At 49.9% G+C, this 27,560-nt stretch overlaps 3 protein-coding genes across 4 annotated transcripts; 2 read left to right on the top strand and 1 right to left on the bottom strand.

Moving 5' to 3' along the window:
• Window positions 1-1,865: 1,865 nt before the first annotated feature.
• On the bottom strand, window positions 1,866-3,718 carry LYPD4 (LY6/PLAUR domain containing 4). Of its 2 annotated transcripts, XM_008709699.1 has the most exons (4): window positions 3,442-3,718; window positions 3,102-3,245; window positions 2,309-2,635; window positions 1,866-2,068 (listed from the first exon to the last, which is right to left on the bottom strand). In XM_008709699.1, the coding sequence occupies exons 1-4, from the start codon at window positions 3,506-3,508 to the stop codon at window positions 1,866-1,868; spliced, it is 741 nt and encodes a 246-aa protein (XP_008707921.1). In that variant the 5' UTR covers window positions 3,509-3,718. The 2 variants fall into 2 exon arrangements, with proteins under 2 accessions (XP_008707921.1, XP_008707922.1); XM_008709700.1 differs by lacking the exon at window positions 3,102-3,245 and having other exon boundaries at window positions 2,309-2,655; window positions 3,402-3,718.
• Window positions 3,719-9,417: 5,699 nt separating this feature from the next.
• Window positions 9,418-13,437, top strand: DMRTC2 (DMRT like family C2). Its single transcript, XM_008709698.2, has 8 exons — window positions 9,418-9,641; window positions 9,764-9,921; window positions 10,208-10,284; window positions 10,559-10,742; window positions 10,896-11,022; window positions 11,768-11,828; window positions 11,983-12,157; window positions 13,015-13,437. Exons 1-8 carry the CDS (start codon window positions 9,418-9,420, stop codon window positions 13,125-13,127), a joined length of 1,119 nt encoding a protein of 372 aa, XP_008707920.2. The 3' UTR covers window positions 13,128-13,437.
• Window positions 13,438-19,093: 5,656 nt separating this feature from the next.
• RPS19 (ribosomal protein S19) lies at window positions 19,094-27,457 on the top strand. Its single transcript, XM_040634063.1, has 6 exons — window positions 19,094-19,184; window positions 19,652-19,722; window positions 20,026-20,126; window positions 25,665-25,848; window positions 26,378-26,432; window positions 27,395-27,457. The coding sequence occupies exons 2-6, from the start codon at window positions 19,652-19,654 to the stop codon at window positions 27,419-27,421; spliced, it is 438 nt and encodes a 145-aa protein (XP_040489997.1). The 5' UTR covers window positions 19,094-19,184; the 3' UTR covers window positions 27,422-27,457.
• Window positions 27,458-27,560: the final 103 nt, after the last annotated feature.

Below are 27,560 nucleotides of genomic sequence, written 5' to 3'. Positions count from 1 at the left end.
TCTTTCCCTTGGCTATTCTTTAGTAGTAGGTCAGCTGGCAGCCAATTCCACATTCGTCCTTCATCAGAAAATTTCCTTAGTTTCCCTTTCCTCCTGAAGATCATTCTGCCAGATACAGGATTTGTAGTCGACTTGAGAAACGTGCCACTTCCTTCTGGCCTCCATGCTGTCAAGTATAGACCTACCGTCACTAAATCAGTGTTCCTTCATATGCCATGGGTTGTTTCTCTGGCTGTTCTCATAGATTTTTTTTTTCTCTTGTCTTTAGTTTCCAGAAGTTTGCGATGTATCTCAGTGTGACTGTTTATCATGCTCGGGGTTCACTCAGTTTCTTGGACCATTATTTCTCCAGGTCCTTTTTTCAGTCCATACTTTTTTCCTATTTCTGGTATCCAGTGGCACCAATGTTAGAGTCTTCCTTTCTAAAAAGATTTATTTATTTATTTGAGAGAGAGAGAGAGAGAGCGCACTCACAAGCAGGGGGAGGGGCTGAGGGAGAGGGAGGGAGACTACCCGCTGAGCACCAAGAGACCACCATCAAGGAGGATGGGCAGACTCCAGAAACTGGAGAAGGCTAGAAGATTGATCCACGCCTAGAGCCTCCAGAAAGGAATGTGGCCCCGCCAATATCTTTATTTTAGCCCAGTAAAACTCACGTTGGACTTCTGAACTCCAGAACTGTAAGATAGTAAATGTCTATTGCTTCTAAGCTGCTGTCTTTGTGGTAATTGGTTACAGCAGTAATAGAAAGTAAATATAGACTTCCTATTAGATTATATTGTTGTACTAATATCAAATTGGGGGGGGCTTGATCATCATACTTGGATATATAGGAAAAATCCAGGTTCTGATGAGATACAGGCTGAAGTAGTTAGGGTGAAGTATTATGATACCTGTTACATCCAAATGATACATCAAAAATCGTATAGATAGATAGATAGATATAATGAAAAAGATTTGTGTGCAGGCACATGCATATATTTACCTCTATACAGATAAAATACAAATGTGGCATTGGTAAATAAGCATGAAAGGTATATGGGAGTTCCCTCTTAGTCTTGCAAATTTTCTCTAAGTTTTGTACTTTTTAATTGGAAGGGTGGGACCTTATGTTTTAGAAGTACACACAGAAGAGTTTGCAAAGAATATTATATGATTTCTAATATTTAACCCAGCGATCCAGTGGGTGGAGGGAGATAGATACAACAAAGTTCATCATTAGTTGTTGCTTTGGAGCTGGGGATGGGTACATGGGGGTTCACAATACCATTCTCTCTAGTATAACAAACTAGAGTCCACTTGTATATATTTGTATGCAAACTCTCTTTGTATATCTTTGAAATTTTCCATATGAAAAGATTTTAAGGAAAGAGAAAAAATTTTCCAATTCAGAAGTTTTATCAGAATTCCACAGAACTTTCAACTCAAATCATCTAAAAATCATAGAAATTCATCCAAAGAATGAAAAGAGAATGGGGAGGAGAAAAGAAATTTTTGGGGGGGAGCGCCTGGCTGGCTCAGTTGGAGGAGCATGTAACTCTTGTTCTCAGGATCATGACTTCATGCCCCACATTGGGTGTAGAGATTACCAAAAAAAGAAAATAAACTTTAAAATAATATGTGGGGCCCTCCTGGTTGCTGGGCATGACTGTCACTTTGCCAATGACCCTCCTCCCCACCCACGCCCTGCTCACTTCACATGCACACTGTCCCCAGCCTGCCCCCCCTCCACTTTCCTGGGTGTGTTTGGCCCCCCTCACGCTTTCCACGCCTTTACAATCCTCATGGAGCACAGGACAAAGCAGAAAGACAACTCTATGATTTATTGGGTTACAGGAAGGGGTTTGTCCAGTCCAGCTAGATTGTCAGTCCCTGAAGGCCAGCAGAAGACCTGAGAGGATACTCCAAGCAGGACTCCGACTGGAGGGCTCTGCACCAGCAATCTGGGCCTTTTCTAAGATGTTGAGGACCTCAGTCACTCTGATATTCCCAATATGGCGATAATCTGCTAAAAGTTTGTGATGTCCACGAGCACAGCCCAAGAGGAGGAAAGTGGTATTGAGAAGGCCTGTAAGGCAGACAGAGAGGAGTCAGGGACACTTCCAAGAAGCAAGCATTTTGCCCCTGCTTCCAGACACCCTCATAACCCAGAACACCTGCTCTCCCACCAAAAACTTGGGTACCAGCCACCTTATCCTTCCTCCTTGGAATTCACATGCCTGGCCCCGGGCAGCCCCAATCCCCTCTTGGATCCCACCAGCCTCTCGCAGAGATGGGAAGGCACTAAATCAAGTTTCTCTTCTCTCACCTGCCTGAAATTTTAAGGTGGAACTATAACACTGAGAGGCATCGTAGGGGCAAGAATCAGTGGTGACAAAATTTGGGAGGCAATCCTTAGAGGGCTCGCCCACACAGGTCGGGCAACTATGGTAAGAAAATGCTGTAGACTTAGGAGTGTTGGCCTTGAGTTTCACAAAAGGATCCAAGTTGGTCAGGTTATTGCAGAGATATGTCCGGCAGACGCGGCTATAGGAGGCAATGGACAATCCAGGCGGCGAAACGAGGTAGGAGACTTGCTGGGGGTAAGATGAGGCTGGGCTGCAGCCCTTAAAACCCACAACTCCCCTTCTAGTCCCTGAGGAGCAGATTAGAGAGCTCTCATCAGTGCTGTTGTTGTGGCCACACCCAGAGTTCACCTTCCCACCCTGCACCCTGCTCTTCCAGCTCGCTCTGCCCCATCACCAACTTTGCCATGGGGTCCACTCGCTGCAGCAGCACAGGGCTCAGATTCCCAGGTCTCCATCTGTCTCTCCTCACCACCCCCTCCCCACAGGAACCCCTGTGCTGCTCTCTCCCCTGTGTCCCTTTCTTTTCTTCTCTCCCAGATCGTCCCCCATCCACCTGGGATCTGCCCTCCTATCCAGTCCACACCACACCCAGCCAGGTCCTGCCCCTGTCCTGCCAGTGTCTTGACATTATTCCCAAGATAGAATGGAGTAAATGTTTGGAACTTGAGTCCAGAATCCCTGGGTGTTGGGAATGGAGCTGGGGGTCAGAAGAGCCAGGAAAAAAAGAAATGTATCAAAGTCACTTTCCTTCACCTGTCTCGATGAACACCAGCGTCTCCTCACAGCCCTCACTCAGCTTACACACCATGCTCCTCATCAGAAGCCATTTCCAGTCATGGAGAGAAACAGCTCTGAAGAGCGAAGATGTTGCTTCATAGCACAAAAGAGCCGCAGCCCCTAAAGAGAGAATGCCCTTCCAGTCATGGGCCCCTCACATTGCCTTCTCAGCCCCTCAATTGCCAGCCAAGAACTCAGCCTCCACAGATCCTGTCCCCTGAGGTACCCAGATATCCAGCCCTCCTTCCCACTAGTTATGTGAATCCAGCCTCCCACCCTCCGGGGGTCTCAAAGCATCCAGCCCCACAGGACATACGAGGCACAGTGGAGATGGCCCCTAGGAGGCAGAGCAGCTGCACAGGGCTGAAGTGTTGGGGTCTCATGGTCCTGGGTCTGGGTACTGGATGCTAGAGGTCAATCTGGAACCAAGTTCAATCCAGGTATCAAGCTCAGTTCTTGTCAGTTTCTGAATTCTCTGTTCACCTGTCTCTAGGTCACTGTTCCTAGAGCAGAAAGTTGATTGTCAGGGTGCCTTGGTGGCTCAGTTGTTAAGCATCTGCCTTCAGCTCAGGGTGTGATCCCAGAGTCCTGGGATCGAGCCCCACATCAGGCTCCTCCGATGGGAGACTGCTTCTTCCTCTCCCACTCCCCCTGCCTGTGTTCCCTCTCTTGCTGGCTGTCTCTCTCTCTGTCAAATAAATAAATAAAATCTTTTTTAAAAAAATAAAGTTGATTGTCAGTTTTTGTGACATAGGCTCCCTGAGACCTTCAGTGACACAAGTCTTCCCGTCTCCATAGTGTCCCCTCCAACCTGCCCCAAACCTACCACATTAGCTTCTCAATCTCCTGCTTAGGTCCTCCCATTGGACACGGTGCTGAGCAGGGCTCACTTAGTCAAAGGATCACTGTTACACAGCCTGTTCTCCAGTCAGAGACAATGAGATCAGAACAACAAGGGGGTCTGCATGGAAGTTAACCGAAATACTACTAAATAACTCTTGGTTCAGAAAAGGATCTTTAAAAGTATTTAGAAGTGAATAATAATGAACATAGTACACCTCTCTCTCTCTCTCTCACACACACACACACACACACACACACACACATGCATGTAAAATCTGATGAAAACTAATTAAGGTCTATAGTCTAGTTAAGAGTTTTATGCCAATGTCAAGTTCATATTTGTATACTACAGTTATAGAAGATATCCCTGTGGGGAAGTGGAAGGAAGTATTTATGGCTTTATGACTTTTGCAACTTCTTGTAAGTCAATAACCATTTTAAAACCAAGTTTTTTTTAACTACACATCAAAATCTGAGACACAACTAAAGCAGTGCTTACAAGTAAATTTATACTTTCAATACATTTGTCAGGAAACAGGAACATTAAAAAACATGGTCATGGATTAACTCAAGAAGTTGTACAAGGTGCAACAAAACACCTGCCCCCCCAGTAAAGGACAGAAATTAAGATAATGGAAGAAATCAATGAATTCGAACAACAAAAATTATTATAGAAAACTTAACATTCATTCTTTGACAAAATCAGTGAGATAATTCTCCAGCAAATCTAATCAAGAGAAAAAGAGAAGATGCAAATAAAATACCAAATTAAAAATCAGAAGTAACAGACAGTGGCTGTTTAAAAAAAAGAAAATAAGGGGGCGCCTGGGTGGCACAGCGGTTAAGCGTCTGCCTTCGGCTCAGGGCGTGATCCCAGTGTTATGGGATCAAGCCCCACATCAGGCTCCTCCGCTATGAGCCTGCTTCTTCCTCTCCCACTCCCCCTGCTTGTGTTCCCTCTCTCGCTGGCTGTCTCTATCTCTGTCGAATAAATAAATAAAATCTTAAAAAAAAAAAAAAGAGTATCATTAAGAACTCTACGTTTATAAATTTGAAAACCCAACTGAAGTGGGGGAGTCTGGCTGGCTCAATTGGTACATCATGTGACTCTTGATCTCAGGGTTGTGAGTTCGATCCCCACATTGGGTATAGAGATGACGTAAAAAAATAAAATCTTTAGAAAACCCAGATGAAGTGGATACATTTCTAAAATAATGTGAAATGCCAAGATTGGCATAAAAAGAGTATATGCAATGCCTTAAAACAATGAAAATGGCCAAGGACCTCTGGCAAACTGTCAAGAAAAAGAGTAACCCCAGTAGGAAAATGGGTCAAACATACGAAGAGGCAGTTCTCAGAAGAGCAAACCAGAAAGGCTAAGAAACATGTGAAGAGACACTCAAGCTTAGCAATCAGAGAAAGGCAGTCTATCAAACTTTCCATCTCTCAGACTAGCAAAGGACCAGAAAGCTAGAAAAAGATACGTGTTGGCAACAATTTGGGGATACAGATACAGGGACCCTTGTGTAGTGCTGCTCATGGGGTTGTTGGGAGGGGGACAGGACCCTCTTCTGGACTCTGAGGAACAGTTGAGAGTTCTCATCAATGTTTCAGGCCCAAAGCAGTGTTGCAGGGAGGAATCTGGCAATACTAAGTCAAATTACATTTACAAATTTCCATTTCTGGTATATCCTAGGTACACATAACAGAGATTTCCACCTTCATCTACAAAGCAACATATACTAGGATGCAGCATTACTATGGAGATAGTGAGTCAAAGGCAATGTGGGCATTCCTCCCTGAGACTTAGTGAACACACAACATCCAGGGGGCGTACATCACAGAATATCGTGCAACAATTAAAAGAAACTGATTAGACATACGTATAACATGTACACGGATGGATCAAAAAAGCACAGTGCTGATTATTTTAAATAAATAACACAATATCACTTGCATAATTTAAAACCACATGCACAGGGGTGTCTGGGTGATCAGCCAGTTAAGCATCCAGCTCTTGATTTCAGCTTAAGTTCTGGTCTCAGAGTCATGAGATCAAGACCCCCCTCAAACTCTGTGTTTAGCATGGAGTCTGCTTAAGACTCTCTCTCCCTCTCCCTCTGCTCCCCCCCATGCTCTCTCTCTAAATAAATAAATAAAATCTGTTTTAAAAAGTAATAAAATAAAACCACATGTGCAGGGGTGCCTAGCTGGCTCAGTAGGAAGAGCATGCAACTCTTGATCTCAGGGTCATGAGTTTGAGCCCCATGCTGGCTGTAGAGATTACATGAATGAATGAATGAATGAATGAATGAATGAATGAATGAATGAACCTTTTTAAAAACACATGCACATAAGACACTGCACATCTGCAAGAACACAAGAACCAAAAGATATGCATTAACCACCTGAAGTGAGCACCTACAGGAGGGTTAGGGAATGCAAGTGGCACATGAAGATTACTGGAAATACTAACTAAAACTATGTAGGTGGTACAAAAATCCATAGGCTTTGGACACAAAGGTGGAGCAAGGTTAGAATCTTTACCCCTCTACTTACTAGCTGCACAATCGTGTATAAGTTGTTGAACTCATTTATAAAATGGATCAGTAATACATCTCATAAGGTCACTGTTGAAAATTAGTAAGCTCATTAATATAAAGTGCCATGCAAGTGCTAAACTCTCCATAAATGTTGGTTCTCTGGTCTCTGTCTCTCCACTATCTAAAGGATCAAGGTCAACCTCTTCAGTAGACAGTCAAGCCTCCCACACCCCAAATCCCCCACCGCTAGATTGGCCCCAAACAACCTGTCCAACTTTGTCTAGTACTCCTCCCCTGCACAGCAGTCCAGCTAGAGGTCACTTCACCACCCTTTTCTGTCCAGAATGCCTGGCACACAGGCTCTGTAACACAGGAGTCTGTAGCAAACAAAGGGGCTAAAACCTGCAGAAAAGATGGGACACAGGACTGGGGAATGAAGGCTGACAAAGGATCACACAAAGGGATTGGGCCAATCAGAAAAGATGGCACAGACCAGCCTGGAATGCAAAACGACAGGATCCAAAAGTCTGAGCACAAATGGAGACACAAACAGAAAAGAGTGGAATGAGATCCTCAGGGGAAAAGGACCAAGAGGTGGTCAGAGGGGATGCTACCCCTACAAAAGAGAAACCATGGAGAGGAGGAGGAGCAAACTGACGGACTGCAGCCTTGCAGGGAGTCAGAGGACCAGCAGCGAGAGCACAATAGGAGAGGCAGGAAAATGAGGCCTGGGGCACAAAGACGTGGCTCTCAGGGGGAAAAGAAGACAGGGGGTGGAGGCACAGAGAAAAGGGGACAACAGGAGAGGGTGGGAGGGAAATCGTGAGACACACGGAGAAGGCAGGTGAAGATGACAGAGTGGAGCCCAGATGAAACATGAATTGAGGTGAAATCGGGGAGGGACACGCATGCAGACGCGGGAAAGGGCCGAAGGGACAGAAATACTACCGCAGCGAATCGGAAAGAAAGGGAAGAAAGGGGAGGACAGGGCCGGGCTATTCGGAAGTTAGGAACGTAGAAGAAGGGGGTCCAAAAATCAGCAGGATGGACAGGCGGACAGAAACTCCCAAGAGAACGAGAAAACCAAAGTTAGGAAAATCAGCACCTAAACGGACGGGAAGAGAGACACGGAAAGGGGCGCAACCTGAGGAGGTGGGATAGGGGAAGGAAACGGGAAAAATCACAGGAGGGGAAACGCACGCATAAAAGGAGAAAGGTAGATCCGGAGTTGGGGCACAGGGAGAGAAGTGAGAGAAACACGAGCGTCCAGGCAGCGAAGAAGAACCGCCCAAGCGAAGTCGAAGCCAGGAACACAAGAGGCAAAACCTCGCAGTGCAGGCTAGAGGGCGAGACTGCGCGTGCGCACACAGGTCCAGGTCAACGCCTGGGGGTCGCGCCTGGCAGCCGTTTCGGGGGGGCAGGGCCAGTCTCATCCTGGGAGCAGTACTCGACGCCCCATTGGCCACCTCTCCCAAAAGGGGAACAACAATCTGGGAAGGCAAGCCACAGGGGGAGGGGCAAGTGGGGGGGTTGAGATTCAACTCGACGCGCTATTGGCTGGCCTGACAGTCTATTGGCTGGCCTGACAGTCTGGCGCGAGGAGAAGCAGGCTAAAGGTAAGGGGAGGGCCGTCAGCGCAGGATCTTGAAGCCTATTGGTCACTTGCCTCGGTGGCGGGAGACGGCACTTGAAGCTCATTGGCCCTTGTGAGAAGGGGCGGGAAAACCGGCGCGAGCGCAGCCGTTCCTCACGCCACTTCCTCACCGCGTCCTTTCTGGTCCTCCTGACTGGGTCTGATTTTGCTCCCTCGAGGCTGTGGTAACCGCGGGCTGAGGACGCGAACACGACCCCGCCCCTCCCTGTCCCTTCTCCCCCTCTCTGTGGCGCTGGACCCCCTCCCCCGCCTCCCCCTCGCGCTCCTCGCGCTTCTCGCGCCCCTCTCCTCCCCTCCCCCACGCCTCAGCCCCTGGGCGCGCTCCGCGTGCCCCGCCCCCTCCCTGGGACCCTGGAGCGAGGCGAGGCCGCAGGCCCAGATGCTGAAAGGGGGTGCACGCGAGTAACAGCCACGCGAGGCGGTGGTGCGCTGCAGGGAGGTGGGCTGGGCGATGCGTGAGATCGGTTGCTGGGAATGGGCAAAGGCCCCCGAAGCACCCAGCGCGGCGACCACGGGGTTTGCGTCAGAGTTTGGAGGGCATGTGGGTGCAGGAGGGGAATCCGTGCCATGAGGAGGGGGCCTGCGGCCGAGATCGGGGCCTGGCATCCGGAAGGGGCTCAGTAAATGTTTGTTGAGTGAATGAAAATAATTCTTGAAAGTGGGCCAAGGAATCCGTGAGACTAAAGTAATCGCGGGGGTGGGGGGAGGAGGCAAGAGAGTGTTCTGATTTTAAAGGGGAGCAAGGGGAACGTTGACTTGCAGGAGGTACACGACGCTACGAATTGAACGGGGAGCATAAAGGTAGTGTAAGAATTGGATAAATGCAGGAGGGAAGGAAGGTCGTTGCTGAAGACGCTGGCAGGAAAAACCATCAGAACGGGGCTTTGGGGGAAGTGGGTGTAGAATCCCTTGGCGGGCACGTGAATGCACAGGTATGAGCGTGGGACTTGTGCACAGGAAAGCACAGGCCAGCAGCTGAGAACAATGTTTGGTTGAAAGAACACATAAGGGACGGGGGAGAGAGGCGCCAGGGAAGAAGGCGAGCCTTCTGGGAAGGAGGATGCCGGAGGAAGGCAGTGGGGTGAAGGAGGAAGAAAGCCTGGGTGGGGGCTCGGGGGGATCGAGGGTGAAAGCTGAGTCCACAGATGGGTGCCGTGGAAACCCCTTCAGGTGTGGCCTCCCAGGGGCAGGAGGGCTGGTCAGGAGAGGGCCCACGTGGCCACCCTGACCTTCCATTCCTGCCTCTAGATCCATGGAAGCCAACGAAGTGCCCATTGTCCACCACTGTGCCTCCGACTCTGCCACAGGGGATGAGACCAGAGCCCCCCCAGGCACGGAGCTTATCCCCAGGAGAGCTGTCAGTCGCTCTCCAACCTGTGCCCGCTGCCGAAACCATGGCGTCACTGCGCACCTCAAGGGCCACAAGCGCCTGTGCCTCTTTCAGGCTTGCGAGTGTCACAAATGTGTCCTCATCTTGTGAGTATGAATGAAATCCAGGGAAGGGAGGAGGATGGGTCTCATCTAAACCGAGGCTGACTTTGACCCACAACCCCCATTTTATTTTTTTTTTATTTTTTTTTCCACAACCCCCACTTTAGGGAGCGCCGGAGGGTCATGGCTGCCCAGGTGGCATTGCGTAGGCAACAGGAGGCACAGCTAAAGAGACATCTGGCTCAGGGACTGATGAGGAGAGGGGCAGCTCCTCCCAAAGCTCCTAGCCATGTCAAGAAGGGAGCCACTCGACCAGGGGTCCCCCGTGAGTGTCTGGCCAGGGATAGGTCAGGGTTTGGGGTGGAAAAAGCATAAGTAGGAAAAGAGTCCCAGAGCCACCATTGAAATTGTTGTGTGACCTCGGGCAAAGTGTTTCTACTCTCTGGGCGGCCTCAGTCTCTCCAACTTTAAAATGCATTCAGGTTTTGGGAGGATGTAGTGAGATCCATGGGTAGAAAAAGGCCACAGGGAGATAAGAACTCAGTTTGCAGTTGAAGTGGGAGGGGGGTCAGGAGAAAGGGCTTATCAGAGCTCTCCCTGGTCCCTCACAGCTGGAAAGGAGAACATAGCACCCCAGCCTCAGACACCCCATGGGGCAGTCCCATTGGCACTGACACCCCCTGGAAAGGTAAGGAGAACCTGGGCCCTGGGGGAGTGAATCCTATACTAGCCCCTGCCCAGACCCCATCCTCTGTGCCTTCAACACTTGGGTTCTAGATCTAGCCCTGATTTGCAGTATCATCCTGGGCAAACCACTTCTCTTCTATGGGTAAAAAATGTGAAGGTGGGATTTTACAGCCCTCCCAAATCTAAAGTTTTGAGGTGCTACCTCCATCCTAGAACATACTCATTCTTTCCCCAGCCTTGTTCCTGACTCCAACCTGTGCTCTCTGCCCTTGCAGGATAACTCCCGTGGGCCTCTGCTGCTCAGCCGTCCCCCAGAAGCCTTGCCTTTGTCCTGGACTCCGGGGCCTCCAGGCCCTTGGGCTCCTGGATACTGGCTGCCTCCAGGCCTTTCCATGCCACCTCCAGTGGTATGCCGTTTGCTATGCCAAGAACCTACTGTCCCTCTGCATCCCTTTCCTGGTAAGATGGATTCAACATTCATTCAACAGATATTTGAATGCCATTGTACTGCTGTATCAGAAAGAGAAGAGGAAGGGGATGCAGGGTAGGAAGGAAGATGGAAGCCATGACCTTTAACGCCTGTACACTCCTGCATTCTCTTGCCCTCATTAGGCTTTGACCCTGGCACTTCCCTCCGGATGCCCACTCATGGGCCCCTCCCAACCTGCCCAGGATCTCGTCCGATACTGACGGCTCCTCTTTCTGGAGAATCCCAAGGGCCCTCTACCCTGCCCCGCGCGTGAGTAGGGAGGGAAGGATATGTCTATAATGTGCCTAATGCTGTCCAGGACCCCACAGTAGATGATAGAGAACACAAGGTCTCAGACTAATGCGTGAGGAGGAGCTCTCCTAGCTCTGCCATTGCCTGCTTGGGAACCTTTGTGTAAGTATCTTTACCTCTATGAACCTGCTTTTCTGTCAGTAAGGTGGAGACACAATTACCTTCTTTTTGCTTTGTCATGAGAATTAGTGATAATGTATGGAATACACCCTAGCAGAGGCCCTGGCCTTGACAAATAGTGGCTGTTAAACCCTCTTAAACAGATAAAACGGAATCAAATTGCCTGCTGAAAGGGTAGGGTGGGGCATGATGGTGAGAGCCTCAGAGACTTAGAGGCCAGAGGCCATCAGAGAAAGCTTCTTAAAGGTGCGCCAAGCTGCTCCTCAAGTTCCATGGGGATTGGGGAACTAGGGGAGGGAAACTAGACTCTGGTAGGGCAAGAACAGCCACCCCAGTCCCTCTCACTGTTTGATATGTTTTTTAAAAATTGACACCAATGACTTCCTGTAATTGTCACAGTAGCTCTGGGGAAAAGAAGCTGGCAGGGATTTTCATTTTATAGCAAATAAAGCAGACCGAGACAGGGGAAGGGACTTGCCCAAGTCCACAAAGCCTAATGGCCCAGCAAGCATCCAGACTCCCCCATGTGAGCATGTCTGTCCATGTGTTTAATCCCCTTGGCATCTTCTCTTCTTTCTTCTAGATGTTCGACTCTGATACTCCAGCCCTGTGGCACCCCAGACCCTCTTCTGCTGCAGCCACAGGTCCTGGGAAAGAAGTGGGATCCAGAACTGTGGGAGGAAATTGAGCCTGGGGAAGGGAAGATAGGGGATAGTGAAGTAACGAGGGGCTGGGAGAGTACTTGGAGGGTGGGCAGAATGGGGGTTCCCAGTCTGTTTCTTTCCTTTTCTTTTGCAGGCCCCCGGAGCTTCTCGCCTGGCCTGGACCTCTGCCCCCTCAGAGCGGCAGCTGCAGCGGGAGGCAGCTGAGGCTCTTGTGGGTCTGAAAGATTCCTCCCAAGCTCCCCGCCTGACCTCTTCTGTTCCCCCCAACCCTGCCTGGATCTCCCTCCTCCACCCCTGTGGCCCACCAGGTAAGCTGTTCCCTGAAAGAAGATGGGATAAGGATGGTTGGGAAATGGAGGTACCAGAGTAAGTAGGGACTAACCAAAGAGATCAGGGGGTCAGCAGGCTTCTCAACCCAGCTCCTGGAATTGCAGTTGAGAGTTGTTTGGTGAATTAGTTTTATTAATTTTGTGCTCAAAAGCAAATGTCCGGTGCCCTGATATCAAGGAAAAGGAGGCCCTGAGAGAGGCAGGGACTTGCCCAAGGGCATATGGCAAGACTGGCAGAGCCTGATCTCCTGATTCCAGCCTAAGGCTCCTCTCTAGACCCAAGCTGTCTGCTGCAGATCTGATAAATGCCTTCAAGGAATTTCCATTCTACTGGAAAACATAATGCCTTCACAAAGCTCAGTGACAAACCTGGAAAGAACTAGAGGAATCTTGAGGAATGAGACCTATGGGGACAAAGAGGGAAGGCCAAGGATTCTCCTGTCCAAGATGGTGGATTGGGCATGGTGTGTGGATGAGAACTGGACGAACTGCTGGAACAGAAGGACATGAGGCTGGAGAGACTTCCGATCATGGAGGTCTGGCATGCCAGGCTTAGGAGTCCAGACCAGCAATTGTGCATGAAAGGGAGCCAGGGGATGTTTCTGAGCTAGGCAGGGACATATTCAGAGACCCTGAGCTTTAGAAGACAAGTGTGGTGGCTGCGATGGAAGGATTGAAAAAGACGTGACTAGAGGTGGGAAAATCAGTGAGGCGAAAGTGTTTACTGCAATCCAGGTGAACGAGGATGAAGCCTGGATTGGATGGGGTAAAAAGAGGGGGTTGCTGGGAGAGGAATGGATATGACCTAGTCCTACCCCCTTCTTTCCTGCTTATAGCTCCTGCTGGAGGAAGAGGATTCCAGCCTGTTGGCCCCTCTCTCCGACCCAGCCCAGCCCCCTCTGTGGCTCTGCATATTGGGCGTCTGGGCTCTATCTCCCTCCTAAGCTAGAAGCCCAGAGATGGAGGTCTCGCTGGGGCAAGAGGCAACAGCCTGTGGGCACTGCATATTTGGTATTTTACTTCTGGATTTATGCATGGAATTTAATGTAGTACAAGCTTCCGGCTTTTCTTTTTTTTTTTTTTAAGCTTTCAGGTGTTTCGTTAGCTTTTGGTTCCTTGTGTAGTGTGGGCATTTCCTTGACTGAAAGTGGTATTCTCTTACTCACTTGTGTCCTGGGACGTTTTTAAAATCCCCAACAAAGTGAGAGTTGTGCAGTTTAAGCTAACCAGTATCTAAATAGGTTTTTGCATGAGTTCACGTTCCAGAATATTTATTTGACATGTGATTCTATACATACCTATGCACTCGTGTCTGTTTCCATGCATGCAAAAACAGGAGAGTATTTTCATTTTGTGTCCACCTTTGGGTGAGTAACTGAGAAATAAACCTTTGTTGTTTTAAGCCACTGAGATTTGGGGATTGTTTGTTGCCACAGCCTAACCTAGTCTATACTGACACAAAGGATTTGTTCATGGGACGCCTGGGTGGCTCAGTTGGTTAAGAGTCTGCCTTCCGCTCAGGTCATGATCCCAGGGCCCTGGGATTGAGTCCTGCATTGGACTCCTTGCTCAGCGGGGAGCCTGCTTCTCCCTCTGCCTGCTGCTCCCCCTGCTTGTGCTCTCTCTCTGACAAAAAAATAAAATCTTTAAAAAAAAAAAAAGGACTTGTTCAATTCACTTTTCAGTAACTACCACAAATAAATACAAACTTGGATTTCTTATAGTCAAATAAGAAAGATTGGTAGAGGAAGATAGTGGGAGATTCACTGATTCAACAATGAAGTGTCTGCTCTGATCATTTCCAGCTGTCCAGAGGGCTACAAATTGAAACGCATACAGGGCCAAGCACATCATATAAACAAGTAAAGAAAGCTGGATGAGCCCTAGAAAACTGAGAATGCATGCCCTGCCTAACAGGACAGCCTCCTTTGCCTTAGTGGATTGTCACCAGGCAGGAAAGTGGCTATTGCCACAACTTCCGATTCTTCGAGAGAAGCTGGAAAACTGAATTTCTATTTAGAAATCTTAATTTTCAAATGATGGCTCAGTTTTCTTCTTTAAATCCTACGTGAGCCAAACAAAACATTATCTTCAGGCCAGCGTTGGCCAATGGAATGCCAATTTAACGCTAACCTAATGTAACATTTTTCAAATGGGGAAACTGAGGCCAATAAGAATAGGAAGAATCAAGTTAGCCTTTATCAAGAGTTTTTCCTGAACTAGGGGGATTCATGTGTCTAAGGTTTGAAGGACCTACAAAAGGTAAGAGACCATTATTACCATTTATTGAGTACCCCACTATATGTGATTCACATATATCCTCACAGCAACTCTGTGAACCATGCATGCTTACTCCCATTTTACAGATAAAGAACAAGTTTAAAGAGAGAAAGTGCCCTGCCCAGCTATTTTAGGGAAAATTTCCAGGCAAATATAGAGGGAAGTTTCCCTCTTGTCAAGTCCCAAATCAATTAGTAGGTAATTTTTACAAAACAGAATGAAAGATTCAGGACTCCAGGAGACAGGCATGAGCCCAAGGGTTTTTCAAAAAGTCTTTTAGTTCTCTATTCAAGGTATCCTTAAGTGATAATCAGATCTTACCTGCATTTGTCTCATAGTCCCCTGCTGTCAAGTGCTCCTTGAACCGTTCCACACATATGAAGGGCAGAGAAAGAAGGACAAGCAGGCTCCCCAGGACACAGGGCTTGATTCCACAACCCTAGGATCATGACCTGAGCCAAAGGCAGATGCTTAACCCACTGAGCCACCCAGGAGTCCCCTTACACCCTTCTTTTTATTCAGGATGATTGCTGGTGATGGCATTCAGTCACAGCTTGTTTCTTGGTGTCTGGGGCCTTGAGAAGGTAGGCTGCTTCTACTTCCTAACATTACAGAGTAACAAATCTGCGTGCAACACTTCTCAGGACTCAGTGCAAAATAATTAAAGGAGGAAAATCCACTTCACACTTCCTTCCCTCTCCTTGTTATAACTTAGATATATGATTGCCCCTTAGTAGACTTGCCATGTCATGCTCTCCCAAGTGACAGACGACCAAGTCCACATGGTCACGGAGATTTGCAACATGAAACATGGCTGAGACCCTGCTACTCACAGCTGAGCAAAGGCCCCAGTACACCAAGGTCACACAGCTGGGAAGAGTAAAAGAGACAGTATAATTTGGGGTTAAAGGATGACATGAGAAGATGGGAAAAGAGATGAGGACTGGGCCAAGGAGCTAGGGGCAGGCCCCTCTTTCCAGACCCTTCTCACTTCTCAGCAGCCCACCTCCCCTTCCAACCAGACCTGCAGGGCTTTTCATACTACTGACTAGGCCTACTAGGTCTGTCATTTCCTTAGGGCTTTTTTAGAGCAGTTTTTCACAGCAAAACTGAGCAGAATATAAGTGTTCCCATGGTCTCCCTGCCCCCACACAAGCACAGCCTCCCCCACTATCAACATACCCAACCAGAGTGGTACATTTGTTAAAGCTGATCAGCCTACATTGATGTGTCATTACCACCTAAAGTCCATAGTTTACATCAGGGTTCACTCTTATTTGTGCATTTTATGCACAAGTGTACAAAATTGTACATTTTATGGGTTTGGACAAACATAATGACATGTATCCACCTAATGGTATCACACAGAATAGTTTTGTTTTTTAAGATTGTATTTGTTTATTCGACAGAGATAGAGAGCACAAGCCGGGGAACCTGCAGGCACAGGGAGAAGCAGGCTCCTCACTGAGCAGGGAGCCCAATGCAGGACTCGATCTCAAGACCCTGGAATCATGACCTGAGTGGAAGGCAGACGCTTAACCAACTGAGCCACTGTAGGCACCCATATCACACAAAATAGTTTCACTGTCCTAAGATTTCTCTGTGCTCCACCTATTATTCATCCTTCCCCCCACCAACTGGCAACCAATGACCTTTTTACTGTTTCCATAATTTTGGCTTTTCCCAGAATGTCATATAGTTGGAATCCTACAGTATGCCTTTTCAGATTGCCTTTTTTCAGTTAGTAACGTGCATCTAAGTTTGCTTTATCTTTTCATGTCCTGATAGTTCCTTTCTTTTTCGCACTGACTAGCATTCTATTATCTAGATGTACCACAACTTCTAATCATTTTTAAATTCTCTATCTATAGAGCTATGGGAAAAAAAGTTGGAGAGTCATCAGTTGTGGATTCAAATCCCAGCTCGGGCTTTACCCTTACTTGAGCTTTGTCAAGCAACCTGATACTCTAAAACTCAGTTGCCTGGTTTGTAACTACCTTACAGAGTTGTTAAGATTATGAACCTGTAAAAATTAACACCAAGGACATAGTACTGAGAAACCATGTTATCTAAAATCATAGACTGTCAGAAAGTTTGCTCTTTGAAATCACAGTAATAGTGAGAAGGGGACATCTCACTCTTGCCTGGAGGGTCACTTTAACATAGAGAAGCAGGCATGATTTCCAACCCAGTTACAGAGTTTCAGAGGAGGGATTTCTGGAGATAACATTGCATGTTTATCTTAACCCTATAATTTCTGAAGAAACAGGACCCTGTGTCTGCTTCTCAGCCCGGGCATGATGTTGACTCCATTACGTAGGATCTGCTTTGCCCTGAGTCCATCAAAGCTCTGCTTAACATAAATTTTACCTAACCTTCATTCTTCCCCAAAACCGTATTAACCCCGTGTCTTCCTTTGTTTGGTGAGGCACACTACACAGTTCCTCTGAAGACATCTTCCTTTAAAAAACAAATATTTAGTAAATTGACTCAAGTGAATTAAGCTTAAATGATTCAGCACTGATATTAGAAATGCACATCAAGGGATGGCTGGGTGGCTCAGTGGGTTAAGCATCTGCCTTTGGCTCAGGTCATGATCCCAGGGTCCTGGGACTGAGTCCGGCATGGGGCTCCCTGCTCAGCGGGGAGCCTGCTTCTCCTTCTGCCTGCCGCTCTCCCTGCTTGTGCTCTCTCTCTCTCTGGCAAATAAAATCTTTTTTAAAAGTACATCAAGGGGCGCCTGGGTGGCACAGCGGTTAAGCGTCTGCCTTCGGCTCAGGGCGTGATCCCGGCGTTCTGGGATCGAGCCCCACATCAGGCTCTTCCGCTACGAGCCTGCTTCTTCCTCTCCCACTCCCCCTGCTTGTGTTCCCTCTCTCACTGGCTGTCTCTATCTCTGTCGAATAAATAAATAAAATCTTTAAAAAAAATAAAAAAATAAAAAAATAAAAAATAAAAGTACATCAAAATTGTATAAAAAGTGAATATAAATTACCCAAGTATACGGATGTTTATAGTCACACATGCATACAACTTACATATTCAAACACACATATGTTGATTCGGGGCATGGGGAATCGGAGATACTAAAACTATTCCCAAGGGTGAAATAGATTTCAACAACATTCTGCATGAATCTAAATACATGATGTTATCATGCTGGAAGCATGGTTTATGTTCTAGACTGAACGTTTGTGTCACCCCCCAAAACTCCTATATTGAAACCTAATTTCCACTTGTGATGGTATATGGAGGTGGTGCCTTTGGAGGGGATTAATGCCCTAATAAAATGCTCCCCAAAGAGCTCCCTCACTCACCTTTCTGCCATGTGAGGACATGGCAAAAAGATGTCTATGAACCAGGAAGCTGTCTGCTGGCACCTTGATTTTGGATTTCCCCAGCCTCCAGAACTAAGAGAAATAAATTTCTGTTGTTTATAAGCCACTGTCTATGGTATTTTGTTATAGCAGCCTGAATCAACTAAAATAGTTGCTTTAAATTTTTTTAACAGATATTAGTATAACATATTGGCTTATTAATAACTAAGGCATTTTGCATACACAATATCTCACTGTGGAAAAATTAATATTATTTGCTCTGATGTTCTAAACTGTCTTTTCAACCTAATAGCCACACGCATTTAAATGTCTCCTTTTTGCAGCAATTTAACAATTTTATTGGACAACAAGTGTGTCCCTTCTGTTTTTGGTTGTCGGACCTGACAAGGATTAAACTGGATTACTCATGTAATACCACATAACGTTTATCTGTGCCTGGCACAGAGTAAGCACACAAATATTTGCTGCTAGAATTAATTTGATGCACCATGTACAGAAGCAGTCACTTAATGGGGGCAAACAAACGGGATTTCGGTATCCATTTAAATTGTATTTTCTTTTTCTTAACGGAGAGACTGAAGCGTTGAAAGGGCAAGTGGACACCCTGGACCCGCACAGGGTAGTGAGGTGGACAAATTAAGTGAGCAAAATAAACCCGAAGCGCTGAGGGAATAGATTCAGACACTAGGAGGCAGAGCGACACCAACTTCCCCTAAGGTCCCGCCTCCGTCTCCTTTGTCCCTGCCCTGGTCTCCTCCCCGCCTGCAGTGCCTCATTCCCACTGCGGTCGCCTGGGCCGTGATGAAGCAGTTTCCGCCCTAACAGGGGTGGTCCGTCTGCCCCGCTCTCGCGAGGACTGGTGGTCGAACACATTTCCTCTTTGCTCCGCCGCTGCGTTCCCCGTCACAGTTCCGCCCTTACTACCCCCACTTCCGGCCCGAAAAGCCACTTCCACCCAGAGAGGGGGTCGCCCCACGGGGGTGCGGGCGGTGCCCGGGTCCTTCTCCTGCCCAAATGTCCCACAACTTCCGCCACGACGGTCCCCTCCGCCGCTGTTGCTTCCGCCACGATCGACGCAAACGAAGCCACACACCACTCCCCCAGCTCACGATGGGAGCTCTGTTTCGCTCCGGGAGAAGAAAGAGCGGGGAGGAAGCACGCCTCCCTCTCCTTGCCCTTGGCTTTTCCCTTTGTTAGCCCGCCTCCTCACCGCACACCCTCCCATGTCCGTCGAAACGAAGCCACGTTTGCCCTGAGAGAGGCGGGGCTGCTCTTGTGGCCCTGCTCTCGCGAGCGTTCGGACCTCTCGCGAGACTCGACGCCCGACTTGTGCGCCCGGGAAACCCCGTTGCTCCCTTTCCCCTGGCTGGCAGCGCGGAGGCCGCACGGTAAGGCGGGTGCTCCGGTACGGGCTGGGCGCGGGGCGTCAGGGTCCGACTCCCCAGCCGGGAGCGCGTGTCGGGGGGCTCCGGGGCGACTGCGTGGGGCCGCCCCGCCCCCTGGAGCCGCAGCCACGTGCGAGCGGCAGGCCCGGACATGCCTGGTCGGCACGGTCCGGGAACCCAGACTGGGCCAGGTGGGCGGCGTGGATGCCAGCGGCGCCCCCGAATCGGGGGCTGGGGTTTTCTAGCGTTTCCGCAACGGCGTCAGGTCGTGCTCGTGCGACCCGCAGAGACCGTGAGCGGCGGTAAACTCGAGCACCCACAGGCGCTGGGGCCTTTAGGGCCCAGTTCCGAAGCGGGGCCTTGGGAAGTAATGGGAGTGCGTTGGTTTCGGTCACATGGGGGCGAGGTCTCGGCCCCTGTCAGTCGTCCGCAAGGGTCCTGAACTCACACGCTTGCTCTTTCTCTCTCAGATGCCTGGAGTTACTGTAAAAGACGTGAACCAGCAGGAGTTCGTCAGAGCTCTGGCAGCCTTCCTCAAAAAGTGAGTGTGGGAACCGGGGCTTCACGGCAGATGGAGGCTGTGGTCCTTGCCTGGCCTCAGCAAGCGTTGTTTCTCTCCCCTGGTGGGCCGGCGCCGGGGGTGGGGGCGCTTGTGTGAGGTCTCAGTGTGCAGTCCGCTTGTCTGCATGAGGCCTGGGTTTGGCCTGTAGTTGGGTTTCAGACGTTTTGTATTGTGGGACAACATGGGGCTTCTGTTAACCTACATTTGTGTTGAGCAGAGGGGATTTGGGGGATGGAGTTCGTGGAGACTCCTGAATCGTACCTTTGTCACTGTTGGTCCCAGGTCTGGGAAGCTGAAAGTCCCTGAATGGGTGGACACTGTTAAGCTGGCCAAGCATAAAGAGCTTGCTCCCTACGATGAGAACTGGTTCTACACACGAGCTGGTGAGGAACTGGGCCCTCTGGGTAGTGGGGGCCTGGGTGACCTCTGGCACACACCATACCTCCTCATTCTCTCTGTGAGCCCAAGATCGCAAGAGAGGTGAAACTTTTTAAATTATAGTTGACCTATAGTGTGAGAGGAGAAACCTCAGACTGTCCCTGCATGCTTGGGTGACGATAACTTCATGTTCTGAATCTGTTTCTTTGTCTGTAAGAGGTGTATGTGAGGACCTCTGAGCCTCCAAGGAAACCGAGGGTCAAATGAGTGTTCATATTTTACTTAAAGGTGGTGTGTTTTAAAGGGAGGTGTTTATCTTTCTATGTTCCTGGAGTCTAGACTCACATTCTTCTCTATTGCTTAACTGTGTGACCTCCATCTACCTGTGCTTCTTGTGGTTCTCTCTAAAATGGGGCTAATGATTGTACCATTGCAAGATTGTAGTGGGAATCAAATGAGCTTATGATTGTTAAAATGCTATAAAGTATATCTGTGGCAGAGTAATCTTCAAGAAAAATCAGCTGTCTTGTTTTTATTCAGATCATCAGGCTAGCTTTTTCCTTGTCTATCTAGTAGTTATTCCTAAGAGGTTTGGAGTCTGGCCAGGTCACTCCTTGCTCTAAATTTTTGTAAGTCCCAAATGCCCAAAAGAAGGCCTTATGGTCACCCTGTAACCATGCCAGCCCCCTTAGTCCAGTGATGACAACTTGGAAGGAATGACTTAAATGTAGCACTTGATAGCACAGTGCTAATAGTCACCTGTCTCTGACATTTCAAGTTTCTCCAAGCTGTCAACCCATAAAGGCCTAACTTAGGGATTGTGGGGGGGTGGTCAGTGCAAGGTCGTTCAAGGTGGCAGCCTCTGCACAGGCCTTCACTAAGGGCCCTCAGCCTCTGTAATCTTCAAGCTTCCTCTGTGACAGAGGGGCTCCATCCTGGTCAAAGCTTGTCTCCAGATAGGAAGTAGGTGGGAAGCAAGGTTTGGAAATTGAGAAAACTTCAGGATGAACTTGAGAAGAGTTGGCCTTGGTACAAGTTGCCGTGCCGCCTCGGAACACAAAGCATTTCGTAGATTGTGGTGCCCTCGTGCATGTAACGTCATGAGATCCACTCTAATTCAGGCTCTAGACTGAGCACAGGGGCAGCATGACTCGGCCACAGCCTCAGACTCCTGAGGATGAAACGGTCAACTCTCATGTGGGTAGAGTGGGTGGCGTGTGGTGGGAATCGTTGCTGTGATTTTAGAAAGAAAATGGGGCTGGTGGAGGGAGGCTGACATGACTTCCCCTGGCACATCAGTGATGGAGCCTGAATGAGACCACCACCCCATCCACCCATCTTGGGAAGCAAGGCTGCCTGGCCCTGAATGTTCTTTGGCAATGCCCCAAGAATCAATTGGTTAAGGCAGCATTGGATCTAAAATGAGAAATTCTTCTAGCTTTTTCTGTATGGTCAGATAAATATACATACTTTGCTTAATCTGCTTTATCAAAAACCTTCCAGGTAGTACTGGTGGTTTCTGTTTCATGGTAGTTCTCAAGAAGGTCAGGTAACTTGCCAGCTAGTGATGCCACAATCTACCACACCCATGCCATCACTTGGGTGGGGGGCTCCAGCTCTCTTCCTTGGCTGCATTTCATACTTTATATTTTTGTAGATGGGGAAAGATTAATGGGAAATTAGATAAAGACTCTGGGCAATACAGATGAGTCTTACTGTGACTGTGGCCCCTTCTCTGACAACTCACACTGAGTGTGCGTCCTCTACCTGCCCACCTGGCCTCCGTCCCTCAAGGTTCCCAAACCTTTTTTTTTTTTTAAGACCTTTTTACTTATCTATTAGAACACAAAAGCAGGGAGAGGGAGATGCAGGCTGATGTGCAGCTCAATCCCAGGACCCCAGGATCACGACTGGAGCCAAAGGGAGACCCCTAACCAACTGAGCCACCCAGTTGCCCCCCAAACTCCTTTTTGGACCTCACTTGCCCTGCTGCCACCACTATGTCTATTTGTTTACATGCACACGAGAGGCAGAGTTGCAGTTGTGACAGACCACGTGACCTACAAAACTGAAAATATTGACTTTGACCCTCTACAGGAGAAGTTCGCCAGCCTGGAGTGCTCCCAGGACCTAGTTAGGGTTAGCTCATAGTCTGGACTAGTCATAGGAGATACGCCATTAGCAGAGAGGAAATGGAATTACAGACAGGTGAAGTGACCCTGGGAGGGCGCAGCCGGCTAACTCCAAAAAAAGGCTGTATTTGCTTTTTTTTTTTTTTTTCCTTCTCTGGATCATGGGGCCTTGGCCTCTTGTCCCCTTGGGGGATCTGGAACCAAAATACAGTAGGGCAGTGGCCTGTCCTGGGAGGCTGAGCTCTGGCAGTAGGTGGTGTGGGGATTGACTTCTGGAGGCGTGTAGGAGCCATTTATGGATTGACCATGGTTTTGATGTCTGATGGGGGGCGATAAAAACAAGACAGATGGCACAGCCCACCTGAGGGTGCTCTGGAAGAGGGACAGAGCTATAGGAGTGAGAAGTCCCAGGGCACAGTGGTACAGGGCGAAGGGTGAGGTAGGGCTAGAAAGAACCTCTGTCAGGAGCTGCTCTAAGAGCAGGGGCAGCGTCAAGGAAAGATCACTGTAGGCTTTTGTGAAGGGGGTGTTGCAGTGTGGCTGAGGGCAAGTCTCTGGACCTCTCGATTCTCAGAAGGTCCTGCTTGGGAGGGAGGTGAGAATCCATTGTGTTTTGTCAGCAAGCAACTGCTGAATTGGGACATCTGAATGTGGTTCGCTGTAGGATGGAACCTGGTCCTCTCTGAGCCCTGCTGTGTTATGGGCAGGATCAAGGCCTTGGAGACTGTGCACGCACAAGTTAAGGGTTGACAAGGTCGGGAAAGTGATTCTGTCCTTAGAAGCTTGGCAGAGAAGGGTTGAGGGAGGGCATGATGTATCTGGGAGGCCTCCTGTCCCAACTTGGTGACTCAGTAGGCCAGGATGGGATCACAGACCTGAACTTAAAACCAGCTGTTGGGATGCTGAGATGCAGACACTTGTGCAACTTCCTTGATCTGCCAGGTGCTCCAGTGCCCCCTCCTCCACCTGGTGGCTCAGTGCGTGGGGCATGCTGCTGGTTGTCCTTTACAGTTGGGGGTGCCGAGTGACTCCTGGTCACTAGGGACAGGATTTCCCAAGAGAAGCGCAGTGGAAAGCCTTTAGAAGGACTTAAGGAGAAGCCATTTGTGACGACACCTGGCTCACTGTGGCCCTCATAAACAGCAGCTAGGATGGCCCGGATTTGTGGTGTTGTAACTCCACTTCAAAGGGATTGGGCCTGGGTCTCGAGCAGGGGTGAGGGTGTGTGAAAACCAGGTCAGCGTTTTGTAGAATTCATTTTTTTTTTAAGATTTTATTTATTTATGCGACAGAGATAGAGACAGCCAGTGAGAGAGGGAACACAGGCAGGGGGAGTGGGAGAGGAAGAAACAGGCTCCTAGTGGAGAAGCCTGATGTGGGGCTCAATCCCAGAACTCTGGGATCACGCCCTGAGCCAAAGGCAGACGCTCAACGACTGAGCCACCCAGGAACCCCTAGAATTCATTCGTTTTGACTGTAGTACCTTTCAGTTTGTAGAGTTAATACTCTCCCGTTCTAATGGGTCAGGAAAATAATTATCAACTGGTTTGGGTGGGGGAAGCACCTAAATTTGTGATGTCTGGCACCACACCGGATAGTTTTCTGCAGCTTTAAAAAAAGAAAAATGTAACGCAACCCACCACCCCTTCCTCGAAGAAACTCATAGTTGGACTTAGCTGGAGCTTATTCTCTGCCACTCACTCCCCGCGCTTTAAGGAAGTCTTGCCCTTTAGGTACCATGACCCACACCACCTGAATCGGGGGTGCACTCTCACAGCTGATGAGGAGCAGTTTTGGGATTCAGACCCTGGGTTACCAGACAGCTCAGGGGTTGGCCACCCCTTTTCATACAGAGCCCAGACCAGGACTGGGCGAGTGTTGCTCCTATCTTGGCCGGGCGTCTCCTAGGTGTCTGCTTGTCTAGGAGTATTCATCTTACCCCCTTCGTGAGGCTCTCTGCTCTCCCCAGCCCTGCGTACAGCCCAGGTGGGAGAGCGGGTCTCCACCCCGGTTCGAGCATGGCCTGGGACGGGCTCAGGAGGAAGGTTGGTAGCTGTTGGGCATGCGAGCTGGCCTTAAACTCTGGGGTTCTCCAGTGATGTCACTGGAAGGGGAGTTTTGGTCTTGGGGGGGGCTAAGGTGAGGGGTATAGTGGGGGTAGGAAGAACCAAGGAGAAGGGTTTTAAAATGAGCAGAGGCTGGAAACAGTGAAACAGGAGCAGTTGTACGGTGGTCCTGATAGGTGGAGAGGTTTTCGGCTGTGCCGTGGCCCCCAGAAGCCCATGGCTGTATCTGGAGACCATCTTACAGGGGTGGAGGGGGCTGGGGACAAGTGGTGTGGAAGAACTACTCTGGGAGGGACAAGTAGAGGGGAGGAGTCCTCACTTCACCCCCACCCCAAGCTGGCAACGCTGGAGGGTCAGGGACATGGCCTGGCGCCAGCTCCTAGGAATAAGTAGTTACTGACAGAGTGAGTCCTGGTTCCCCCTCTGATCTGCAGAACTAAACCTTACGTGCTGGGCTCCGGGGGCCCTGGAATAACCTAGCGCCCCTGTATCAGGCCCCAATTCGTTCACATCTCAGTGGCCCCCTGAGGTAGAAAACCAGACCACTCTGGAGGGACTGTCCCTCAGAGCTATGTGAAAGGAGGCCAGTGAGTACCCTCCGGAGCCCGTTTGCTTTTCTGTGAAGGAAAACAGCACGAGACACCTGCGGTGCTCACAGCCACGCTCCTCTGAGGGACTGTGACCCTGGCTCTCAGATGAGGGTGAGTGACTCGCCAAGGCCATACCATCAGGCCGGGGCCTGAGGCCAACTTACTGCCTCGGGGGAGAGAAAGCCAAGCAGATGGCATAGGGCCCAGTGGAGAAGTGGTCCTGTTGAACAAACAGTGAGGGACCGGGGACTTGCCCGAGCCAGGCTAGGGCTGAGAACCCTGTGTCCACAGAGGGGGGATACCCATTCCAAGATGCATGGGGTGTCTCCTCTGACCCTGAGTCCTCTGGGGCTGGGGAGCTTAGGGAGCTGCACCCAGGTGGCCGCCTGGCCCTTCTCATACCCTCCTGCCCCTCAGGCCTGGGCATGTGGAGATGGACAGTCATGGCTTAAGCACCTGCTAGACTCTACCCACAGGACAGAGTCCTATCTCATGGCAGCACAGCTGTGGCAGGCCCTCCAGTCTCCCAGGCTGGGCCCCGGGTGTGGAGAAGCTTGGCTGTGGGGCCTGGTACTGGGTCTTGGTGTGTGTTCTCAGTTTGCCCAGGCTATACAATGGGAAGAATTAGTGGCCACGCACACACAGAATTGACATATGTGTGAACTCGAGCAAGGCCCTTCCCTCAGCCTGCCTAGCCTGTGCAGAGGAGTCTTCTCTGCTTGAGAAGAGTCCTCACATCTGCACACCCCGCCTAGCTTCCACAGCACGGCACCTGTACCTCCGGGGCGGCGCTGGGGTCGGCTCCATGACCAAGATCTACGGGGGACGTCAGAGAAACGGGGTCATGCCCAGCCACTTCAGTAGAGGCTCCAAGAGCGTGGCCCGCAGGGTCCTCCAGGCCCTAGAGGGGCTGAAAATGGTGGAAAAGGACCAAGATGGGTAAGCAGGGGCAGGGGGATGGCTGGGAATGGGGGTGATGCAGAGACTTGGGATCATATCACCTGTAATGAAGTTGTCTGGAGCCATCCTTCCCCTGGGTGGAGAGGTGCCAGGTCTGTCCTACACGGTCTGCAGCTGCCCCTCAGGCGGTCAGGGGATTCTGCAGAAAAGCGAACAGTGAGGGGCTCACCCCGACCTCTCTGGCTGACTACCCCGAGCTCTGGGAAGGTAATTTAGCGACTGTCCGCTTTCATTAGCCTGCTCGTTAACTTTTCCCAATTGATTTTTCGGGGCTTTTGATCTAATGCTTGCACAAACGACACCCCGGCAGCTCCCAGGGGGGCTCCCACTCCTGCCCCCAGCTCGTTAGAATGCAGCCAACTGGGCCTTCAGTGGGACTTGGCTGGTGTCATGTGGTCCCATGGCCAGGTGCCTTCTTGGGAAGCCCAGCTCACCTCCAGCAGGGGCCTGGCAGCGACAGGGCTGAGAGCCTGTACTCATGGGAGACTGTGTGACCCTTCTCCCACAGGGGCCGCAAACTGACACCTCAGGGACAGAGAGATCTGGACAGAATCGCCGGACAGGTGAGGCCTGGGTGTGGGCTGGGGCTAGGTCCCCTTAGTCACTACCTGGGGAATTCTCAGCCTGGGCTTTGTTAGATCAGCGTTTCCTGCCCTGGGGGTGGGGGGGTGCAGGAGAAAGAACATTTCTGACTGACTTCCTGCTAGAGCTGATTGGAAATGTGGGTGCCGGGGTGAAGGGACCCCAGGCCTGGGGTGCAGCTGGGCTTGTTTCTCATGCGGGACATGTTCTGCACACACAGCTCCCTCTTCCCAAGTCAGCCTTCTTAGGATTCTGCTGCACTGTTTCCTCCTATTCTTAATGCTTGCTGAGCACCAGATGGGATGGCTGTGGGAGGGGGGGAGGCAAGCCAGCTCAGAACTCGGGTCTCCATCCGGATGACTGGCTGGCTGGATACCTTGGGGCAGAGTCTGTTTGCCTGAAGCCAGTCCCCCCATTCCCCTGTCCCCCTCGGTCTCTAGAGTGGTCTCCTCTTGCCAGCCTCAGAGGGTGGTTGGTAGTGAGGGTTCAGTGAGCTACAGCAGCGGGAGCCTCCAGGGCCGGCCATGAACCCATCGTTGGTTTTCTTCTCTATGTATCATTGACTCAGGCCTCCCAGGAGCATTGGAGAGGGCATAGTCACTTAGTCAAGGAGCAAAAAAGAATAAAAGGTATAAGCCCCCTGGGAGTCCAGGGCTGGCCTGGAAGGAGCCAGTGAACTCTTCCAGGGCAGGGCAGAGTCTGGCATGGACATCAGTGTGGGTGATAGGGCAATGGGTGTTAGAATCCCACTTCCTATCCTCGAGTTCCAGTTGACAATGTAAAATGGGGAAGTGCTTGAGGATGTGGGGATCAGATTGGATGAACACGTGTCAGGCCACAAGTCCAGTTGCCTGGTGTCTCTCGGGGAGTGGATAGCTGCTCTGAAGTGCCCGAACACAGACCCCACGGCTGAGCTTAATTCCTTTCCCATCTTTTCCCACAGGTGGCAGCTGCCAACAAGAAGCATTAGAACAAATGCTGGGTTAATAAATTGCCTCATTCGTAATCCTGGTCCAGGTCTCTCTTTACTGGCTGTTCCCCTTCCATTGGGGGGCCTAAGGAAGGAGCACTGCGTGGCGCTTCTTCCCTTGTGAAAGGGGGAGGGTGCC

This window comes from Ursus maritimus, unplaced genomic scaffold (assembly GCF_017311325.1).
Source record: "Ursus maritimus isolate PB19 unplaced genomic scaffold, ASM1731132v1 scaffold_19, whole genome shotgun sequence".
In the NCBI taxonomy this organism is placed as follows: Eukaryota; Metazoa; Chordata; class Mammalia; order Carnivora; family Ursidae; genus Ursus; species Ursus maritimus.
This window is presented reverse-complemented; position numbering and strand designations above follow the sequence as displayed.